Source organism: Mizuhopecten yessoensis, unplaced genomic scaffold, assembly GCF_002113885.1.
Source record: "Mizuhopecten yessoensis strain PY_sf001 unplaced genomic scaffold, ASM211388v2 scaffold9687, whole genome shotgun sequence".
Lineage (NCBI taxonomy): Eukaryota > Metazoa > Mollusca > Bivalvia > Pectinida > Pectinidae > Mizuhopecten > Mizuhopecten yessoensis.
In genome coordinates, this window is record NW_018408172.1 from 171,696 (window position 1) to 182,059 (window position 10,364).

Here is a 10,364-nt window from a genome sequence, read left to right on the forward strand (position 1 = left end):
GAAGGGAAGACCAGTTCTCAATATCACATACTACTATGTTCTTAAATCAATTGTGGAATTTGTGGAATTCAACTAATTTTTTCAATATTTCCAGATTATGAGAATTCCCAATTCTCAGGATCATTATCTGTTTTGGGAACTTAGTAATAATACTTAGTACAGGAATACAATTGTTCAACTTGAGGATATTTTCTTTGACTGATGCAGGCGATTCAATTATACAACAATTACAGTGGAGCCCTCTCATTATAACTCTGTATGATAATTATAAAAACAAATGTATGCTTTACATTGCAAACAAACATAATTATTCATTTGGAAAGTGTTAAATGAACAAGGAACACAGGTATACACCAAGCGAGGTCATCTATGTAAAGACAGCTATGGAGTCATTTGTGCATAACATTGACGCACATTGTGTACACTTTCCAACACAACGATATGAACAGGTATTTCACAGATGCCAGTGATTAACAATAGGTAGGAATATCTCGCACATCACTACAGCTGGAGGTGTTCTATTTTCACATCTAAATTGTATCAGGCTAAATATGAAGGAACATATTTCATTTTATTATAGGATATATGTTATTGTAGACCCATGCAATTATTACTTCATGATATTATTAGTAAAAATAATATGTAGATAACCTTTCTACTAGCTCATCAGAATAGATTCTGTCATTTTCATTCCTCATGAAGACATAAGTCTGGAGATTTCAGTAGAGTTACCTACTAACAGCTTTATCAATCTATAACACAGCTAAAGGTGTCTCAGACCCATTACCTTTGACCTCTCAGCCTCTGTATGGGTAGTTTGACTACAGCACAGATTACATGGCCAGAGATTATCAGCTGAAATCAAAATATAGAATGATGATAATTACTTACAATTCTAGTTCTGATTCCGACCTCATCACTTCTGTGGCCATACCCAAGGATCTACAGTGTCTGTGGTACCTGGTACCTCCTAGGTAACATGTCTCCTATAGGTAAAACACAAACCGACTTTAAACTTAGCAGGTGAATTGGAGTCTCCCTAATTTCATCTTGTTTTGAGGTCACCGACAAAAATATTACTCCCCGTCACGCAACACAATAACACCTACATAAAGACATCCGCGTACCCAGGACCGTCATCAGTGGGGAGTTCTAGCAGTACATACCTGTGCTAATCCTGGCTGGTCACATGATACAGGTGTACAATTCTACTACCCACAATAGCTTTATAAACACATTGCGATGGAGCAATGTCTCCCTTTATAAAAGTAGGTGTTGTTTAAAATTCAATTCGCTTGTGATCAACCCTTTACACGTCATTTAGGGGGGTACGAGAAAGGAAACGTTCACTTTATACAGTTTTACCGACGTTAACACTCATTCACCATCACAGACATAATGTAAATAGTTACTGAGCTAAGAAAACTTGACATAGTTCTAAAAAGAATTTGACATGTCTAAGATGTTTTATGCAAAATGTTGTGATTTCTGATTTTGTAGCCAAAAGCAACTATCATCGGGTATTGATAGAAATATTTAAAGTCCTGCTGTTTTTCTGCAAGAAATGAAGACTTTCGATTTCAATAAAATTTTAAAAGATTTGAAACTAACCAAGCTTGCACATAGGAAGGTGTGGTGATTAGCATCTTGTCTCATTCAGTGTTAGCGATTTAGACAGACATAACTCTACAAAAAACTCGCACTAAAAGCCAACAATAAACCTTTTGGCGATACATTGCGACATTAAGATCACCTCATTTAAATACAGCGACTAGGAGATGGGCCACATCAAGATTGGCCAATCTTAGAATGCCCTTAATGTTAGAAAATGTAAATTTTGTAGGAAGAGATTTTATCAACAGGTATACTTCATTCAAATAACTTTACTCTTTCACTATAACAGAACTGCGTTATAATTAAACTAAGTTACCCCTGATTTCCTTATACATGTAGCAGATGAATAGGGATTTTTATATACTCTGATACCTGCATATTAAGCAGAGGGTTTTACTTGGACAATATCGTAAATTTGTTCAGGAATGTCTCCAACTTCATCAACAAATCACCTTTAATATATAATTAGCAAGCAAGGGAATCTAAGAGGTTTTATATTGGAACTCTTGTGTAAAATAAGTAGATATTTCAAAAAAGATTTTTTTATATTACAATTGAAATACAGACCCTAATATATATATATATAGAAAAGATTGATGTCACTTATATAACAAAAAACATCACATGACATGTCAAGCCGGTTCAAAATGACGTTCCAAGTAAAAACACAACACAATCTACTTCGAGGATATTAAAGAATTTATGTAACACACCTCTACCCTATACCGGGAAATTTTCACAGCAGCTGAAGTTTTGCAATATTTTTCTCTTGTTTTATTTGTACACAGATGTAACCACTGACTCTAATGTACCTAGTCATTACACTGGTATTATCGTGTCATCCCGTTACAAGAACGAACCTTAACAGTACAGGTACCCTTGGCCAGCCCACTTTAAATTTAACTACAAATATTTTAAACTTTAAGGAATCTATGATGTCAGAAAAAGTGATATGGCAAATAAAGTGAAGTTTTATTAAAATTTAAGTACACTTTGATGATCAAAACCATTTATATCAATTGTTAGTTCAAAGGGTGAAAACTAAAATAGGAAATTTATGTTGCCTTTAATCTAGCGTTAACTTAGTCACCATACTAAGCTGTGAACCATGTCTTAACTCTATTTATAGGTATATGACTGAAAAACATTGACTGCATGCAGGACTGTAAGTGGACAGGAAGAATGTACTCTGACCTTGACAGCATTTAGAAGCAGACATTTATTTGACCTTGACAGTATAGTACTAATTAACCGACACTTTATGTATCTCTGACCTTGAAAGAACATACTGAAATGTACTTGTCTTTGACCTTGACAGTATACCTGTATTTGTTAAGTATACTGACAGCACATATTAACACTTTAACTATAGTTGACCATAACAGCACATATTAACACTTTAACTATATTTGACCTTAACAGCACATATTAACCCTTTCACTATAGTTGACCATAACAGCACATATCAACACTTTAACGATAGTTGACCATAACAGCACATATTAACCCTTTAACTATATTTGACCATAACAGCACATATTAACACTTTAACTATATTTGACCATAACAGCACATATTAACACTTTAACTATAGTTGACCATAACAGCACATATTAACACTTTAACTATATTTGACATTAACAGCACATATTAGTTTAACACTTAACTATATTTGACCTTCACTGCACATATTAACACTTAACTATATTTGACCTTAACTGCACATATTAACACTTAACTAATATCTCTGCATGAACAGAAATTTAGTTATCCTTGACCTTGACAGTATCTGATGACAGAGGATTTTACTTCTGATAAAAATGAAGGATCAAAATTGACCAAACAATGATGTGTGTGCTGTGATCCGTTATCTCGAGTCCCCTAGAAGTGCCCCATCAATCATTGTTAGATTACAACAATGTTACTACTATCAGACGATTGAGATGTCTACATAATCTATCAAAAAAGAATATAGAGTCCTCAAATTCAAGAAAAATAAGACCTCCATGTATGTTGATGTTTGGTGTTTGATAGCCTCATTTCACCTAACTCTTCTACAAATTCTCTTCACTATAGTCACAATACATTTAAATCACATCAATAGCACATCAAGAGATATTTCACAATTCCCACAACCACTGGTATTTACAGTCCTTCATGAGTAAGATGTCTGTGAACAACGACAGCGAAATTTATTGGGAAAACGACTATTTTCATTCATAATAGGTAAACTTTGTCAGGAGAAATTACCGTGTTCCACGCATCATGAATTAATTTGATTGGCCGATGAGTGGCCTGGGGCTCCAACATATGTTCCCACCTTCCCAGAGTGACAACCTACAAAATCAAACACCGCTGAGTACTATACACTTAGTCATGTCTGTACTACAGGGACATACTTCTTATACTTTATAAAACATGGAAAAACTAGTACGGAAACCAATATACAGCCAGTACATAACAATAAAATACAAATAAAATACCATGTCCATTATAAAGTTATAAAACTGTTTTCTTCTATACAATTTTGCTAGCTTTAATATATGTCAGATGGACATCACAGAAGATCAGTGTGTCACCAATGTACAGTGTCCCTAAAAATTCAAGCTTAATTTTTTGAAGTATCAATTAACTTTAATAAGCCTAATTGATATCAAATCACTTTCAAAATTTACATCGTGATCAAAAAACATACCCGGTATATCTATAGGACAAAAAATTATGTGTTTCAAAATAAAAGTATAATAAGTGAGGGCTCACGTAAATATACCGCCCCCACCTCTTTCCCCAGTCATCAAAGTTTGGATTTTGATCATATCATCTTGATCAATGATGCTAACAATGATGATGAAATACTTAAACATGTTGAGGAGATCACGAGATATTTTGTACACAATTTGTTTTACTACTGAAGGATAGATGGATGACATACTGACACAAATCCCCTCCCCCTTTCAAGTTTTCAACTTTAAGTGTGTGTGTGGGGGGGGGGGGGGGGGGGATTTATTTTAGCAAATTGGCATATTCCCCTTTTATAATGTTATTCCATGGTCACTAATGAAACATAAAATTGTTTATTTAGTCTGCAATATTTATTCAGAGTAGCAACTTTATTTTTTTATTTTTGCGACACCTACACAACATTAGACCTTCCATGTTTCTATTTTCAATACTAAGTCACCATTAAACACAACAATTCAGATCCATTTTAATCAAACAAATACTGCTAGATATCATACTTGCCAACTCTCCCTATTTAGAAAGGAGAGTCCCGATTTTTGACCCTTAATTTAATATTTCCAACCAGTGAATCAGATTTCTATGGCTATTTGGTCCCTAGGGGTACACAGACTTAATTTATGTTTTAGTTTTGAGCACCAGAATCTCCCCCATTGAAATTTCAAAAGGTTGGCAATTTAGTATGGGATTTTTTTTTTATTGAATTTGATTATGAGAATCAACAGAAAATATTTTCTAACACCTTACATTCTGATTTAACATTAGAAAAATATTTGCATCACTTCTCAAGTTCTGAGAGTATTTTTATATGAAGTCAATTAAAATCTAAATCGTGTTAGTTGAAAATGACTCATGCTATAGAAGTTTCGTATTTTGTTCCAGCAGTTTTATTTACAACCTATCATTACACTAAGCACTAGATCCACCCTATTACCCTATTCAGCTACAGAGATTTTATCTGACAAGACCAAAGACTAAAGTGAAAGTCACAAATATTTTATTGAGTAAAGTATGATGGAATTTCACCCCGGAAATACAAGCCAATTTCTTTGTCAATGTCAATATTGCATTTCATCGGAGTTAAATGGCAAGTCTGATCCTATACTCACAATAAATAGCATGGTAAAAATTTAACACTCGTGTAAAGATGACAACATATGTTACTAAATTAACAGTGTTTCTGTTATAATAGTTCAGCATTTCCATTGAGCTGTTTGTTGATATCTCAACTATAGACAATAAGTTGAAACATTTCTGCTAACTTCATGGTGTCTGTCTTTAATTTCTTATTAACCCCTAAAAAATTAAAGGGGCCCAAAAGGCAGGCATATTGTTCACTTGGATAGTAAAGCAATCATTGCTGAATATTCTCATTATGGAGGCATGGTGGCCGTCTAGTGATAGGACGCCAGGCTCGTGACTGAAGGGTTGTGGGTTCGAGTCACGGCACGGCACTGTGTTGTATCCTTGAGCAAGATACTTTACTCCATTTGTTCCAGTCTACTCAGCTGTAAATGAGTATGTGGTTGGGAAGTGCTAGATTTGTTGAATGCTAGATGTGAGCGCCAAAATGGCAGCACTGGCTGTATGCTCCCCAGGGAGTTGAGAAAGTTATTGGCTGGTTGCAAAGGCCCTATAAACGCCTGGAGACGACCTAAGAACTAGGTTGTGATAAAGCGGTATTTAAGAAGTTAAGAACCTTGAATTATTATTATTATTAATAATATCTTACCAATATTTCCCCATTATCATGTTAATATCTCTTTACATACTGAAGAGTAGAATTTTTAAGAACAGTGATACCTGCATTATTCAGATCAAGTTTGGTTACAAGGCCCATATATGCTGTTTAATGAGTAGACCTTTAAAAATTAACCCCAGGTGTCTCCCCTTAAGGGTCCCATCTCTCTGCCTCCAGGGATGTAACAACATCCATTTATACAGAAGTGTTGAATTCTCTTAGTCTAGGGATGTTCCATGCCAACTTAAGTCAATATCTCTGTATCTCTTGTTTTCTGTCAGGCCCTTCATCTATACAAGATTGAATTCTTTGCCATATGGATGAGAATGCTCCAATTCAAATTCAAAATGTTCAAATTCAGTCAAAATCCCTTCTGCCATTCTGGACTAAGACAATAACAGATACCACACAACAGCACTTGGCCCTTCAAAATAGTCTAACATCTAAGTTGTTAAGCCTGTTTAAAAACTTTCTTTAATGTCTGGTAAAATACACCTGTAGAAATGCTGTGTCATAACATCAAGAGAGTTAATTCTTCAGTTGCCAGCGTTGTTCCACATCCCGTGACCTAAGCAGATTTCTTTGTTGAGATTTGATTTATACTGATTCTTTCCACTCCAATAATCATTATCTATCATATCATACCAGTAAAACAAGTTTTGGAACATCTACCTAGGTGACTCGACACTGTTTTAATTTAAAAATGCATTTCATTGTGTTTCTGAAGCCCATTTCCTTTTGAAATTCATCTCTAAATCACTAGAAATTGGCATATATATATGTAAAACAGACTCGCCCAATGTACCTAAAAAGTAAAACCCTTTAACTTTTAATCATATTTCACAAATGAGTTGCTATCAAAATAATAATAATAATAATATACAACATTTATATAGCGCCCTATATAATTTGTAAAATTACTCTAAGGCACTTTACAACATATGGATACTAGAAATGGTTATAATTGTGAAAACAAACAACAAAGGCTTGCAATCACTTTCATACATTTAACAAGCAATGTGCACATAATTGAACAAATAAAAGGGTGGTATTTACATGACGTCTTTGCAAAGATTCTAAAATGCAGATGTGAAGAGGTGAGTTTTTATGTCCCTCTTGAACTTGGCCAGGGTATTTGACTTCCTAATAGCAGATGGTAAGCTATTCCACAACGTAGCCGAAACCCTCCCAAAGCATCTGTTTCCGTAGGTCACAGTACGAGATTTTGGGACACACAACAAAGATTCTGACTCCGACCGCAGTGATCTTGACGGCTGATACAGGGTAACAAGCTCCTGTAGGTACTGAAGAGCTGTTCCATTCAGTGCCTTGTATGTGTATACCGGAATTTTGTACTGCAACCTGTACAGGTAACCAGTGCAACGAATAAAGCGCAGGTGTGATGTGCTCTCTCTTTCGAGTACGAGTAACTAGCCATGCTGCAGTGTTCTGGACCCTCTGCAGACGACTAGTTAGTTTGTCAGATTTACCACAGAGCAGGGCGTTACCATAATCCAACCGAGAGGTAACAAGTGAATGCACAAAAATCTTGCATGCATCTACAGTTAGAAACTGCCGAATACAGCCGATGTTCCTGATCCGGTTAAAAGGAACACATCAAACATTAAGAAAAGTTTCAAATTAATTAGATAATAACTGCATGTCATCATGGACCTTCTATATATTTTTGAAAACATCTAGTTCCTTATAATTACACACAACTTATATATTATGAGATTTTTTAAACATATCTTTGTTTTTGCCAGCTTTTAGTGAGCTCAGAATAATTAAAATTTCTTCGAGAAATGACATAAATCTCAATTTTCTGTGGAATATGCAAGAGTTCAAGACCTTTAACAAAGACTCTTTGTTAATACACGGTGTTCCCTGTACCTGCAAATCTTCAATATTGCTATTTATCTGCATGTATAGCTACTATATTGAAGCACTATCTGCTATGGCCATGTCTATTATTCAGATTATGAGGTCTAGTACCAATTGACATATTTCAACCAATCACAAACACTACTGCATGCATTACCTTATGATAAGTCATTACAGACGGGAGCATACTTGTATATATATACTACTGTAGACTCCGGGGAGTTGCATAATAGAGGATTTCAAACAAGTTTTCTTTCATCATGATTTTATTAAATTATTTTGAAAATTTGAATAATTCAGAGAGAAAGACTTTGCGATTCTTTTATCATATGACTTATTTAACTTTATATACAATGTATGTGCAGGACGTTATATATATTATATCTAAACATCAGTATGGTTGCAGTCTGCTGAAAAATAGTCCTAATTTTAATTTTTCTTTTGATAATGATAGACATTCTTTATTGATCAAGCTTAAATACATGTTTATAGTCATAGATCTTCCATTTTTTTTATATTTTTTTTATATATTTTTTATATTTTTTTTATATATTTTTTATATTTTTTTATATTGCTGTTTATTTCAAAACCAATCTATGTCATCTAGTACCCAAAAACACATGTGAACAATATACGAACAACTCTGACTTATTTGTTAATTCACCCAATAGATATCTCGATACATACTGAAGCTAGACTGGCAGTGTAAACTATTGGTCTGTATGTACAGTGAATGGTTCCTCCATCCCAAGAGTCTGTACTGAAGCCAAACCAATACCATTACCGATAAACAATGAGTTTCCTTTCAGAGGAAAAATAAACAAGAGGCCCCGGTTGAAGTTGAAGGGGCCTTAATTATCACTCACAATTACAAAACAAGCTTTAAATATCCAACTTATATTAATCATTCTTGTTGGCCTGGAAGGAAGCATACAGAGGGTCTTAATGTTTGGGAGGAAACAGGAATACTCCGAGAAAACCCATGTGATCATGCAGGCAGTCGACTCACCAGGACTTGGCATCAAGTAAATAGGTCAGCTTCTTCTAAATAAAAGGATTCAAAGGGTTGCCAATAAACATACTGTAGAAGAAACTCCCTCGGATATTAATTTGTACAGTAATGTAAAATCTGTCATTTTGGCATTGGTAGGGCTGTCTGTATGACAAAAGGAGACAAATATACAAAAAAAACGTTCACCTGATCTTTCTAAAACCTAATGACAATGGTCTGTGACGATATTTTGGGAATTCTGCTTTCGTGACGGTACACGCATGGACTGATCCTAATTCAATCTTCAAAAAAAATAGAGGTTCATTATATAAGTTCCCAATCTTAGGAGAGAGAACTATATTTAGGAATATAATCAACAGTACAGTACAGATATTTTATTTGCAATTAACTCTAAGCTATTAAATAATTGCCAGATAATACACAAAAAATTGATATGCCATCTCTAAGTCCAAGGACAACCCGACAATTGGTCTCTTACCTTGCTGCAAGTCATGCATGATATTAGCTGATGACATTGACATTTGACCACAAATATACACGTGAATGTGGCTTCCATAAAAAGAGAAAACATGTTATTTACTGAGCAAAAAAGTCACCGTAATGCTAGAATATTATGTCAGATCACGGAATAAGAATAAGTCCGTGGTCATATACAATAAAGGCTAAGTTAGACGCCATCAAACTAATCTTGACACCTCCCAGTCCTGTACGTCTCCCTCTCCAATACTTCCTAGAGATTTGAAAAACTGAGGTTTAGTGCTCCTCATCTAGACGGTATAGTGAGGAAGAACCTTACAAACATTTACCTCAGCCACTTACGGGTCCTCACTGGGTCCTCATACACGAGACTTACGTCGCACGTGAATTTCAGCGCCGAATTTCGGCAGCAGTCGCAGAAGACTAAGGGAGATAACTCAATATCTTCATCCCGACTCTAAAAGTTTTATGTAAATCCACTTTTTTTGTCTAGATAGACCCGAAAAGAAACTTGATACTGATATTTTCTTTTTCATTTGTTCATATATATTTTTTAGGTCTATATAAATCAACTATCGATCTTAAGACAGTCACTGTGGGTCCGTCTGACCTCTGGTGCTGGACAAATACAAAAAACACATGATACGCAGAACCTCTCGATCTATTTTAGATTTGCTTTTCAAATAACTTAGTGTTATGTTTCTACTAGGAATAAACAAACAAACGAAAAACAGAAGAAAAAAACAGAACATATATACATACTAGTTTTATACGTTTATGATCCACGGTATTTTACTTCCGTCGGTGTTTAAAGTTAAATTTTGCACTAATTACGAAATCAGTCAGAGAAGAACAAAGCGACATTGTCGATTGTTTTGGGCAAATGTCAGTTACTTG

The 10,364-nt window shown here is 34.7% G+C and overlaps 1 protein-coding gene across 4 annotated transcripts in view; it reads right to left on the reverse strand.

Moving 5' to 3' along the window:
* The window catches only part of LOC110458682 (PH domain leucine-rich repeat-containing protein phosphatase 2-like), a 78,829-nt gene extending 68,919 nt beyond the window's left edge, over window positions 1–9,910 (reverse strand). The window contains exons 1-2 of one of the 4 annotated variants that reach the window (XM_021510537.1): window positions 9,797–9,849; window positions 892–986 (exon numbers count right to left, since the gene is read on the reverse strand). In XM_021510537.1, the coding sequence (XP_021366212.1) occupies window positions 892–932 (41 nt within the window). In that variant the 5' untranslated portion in view covers window positions 933–986; window positions 9,797–9,849. Of the gene's footprint in view, window positions 1–891; window positions 987–1,166; window positions 1,251–3,864; window positions 3,940–9,796 lie in introns of those variants that run through there. The other 3 variants (XM_021510534.1, XM_021510536.1, XM_021510541.1) reach the window with 3 other exon arrangements.
* Window positions 9,911–10,364: the final 454 nt, after the last annotated feature.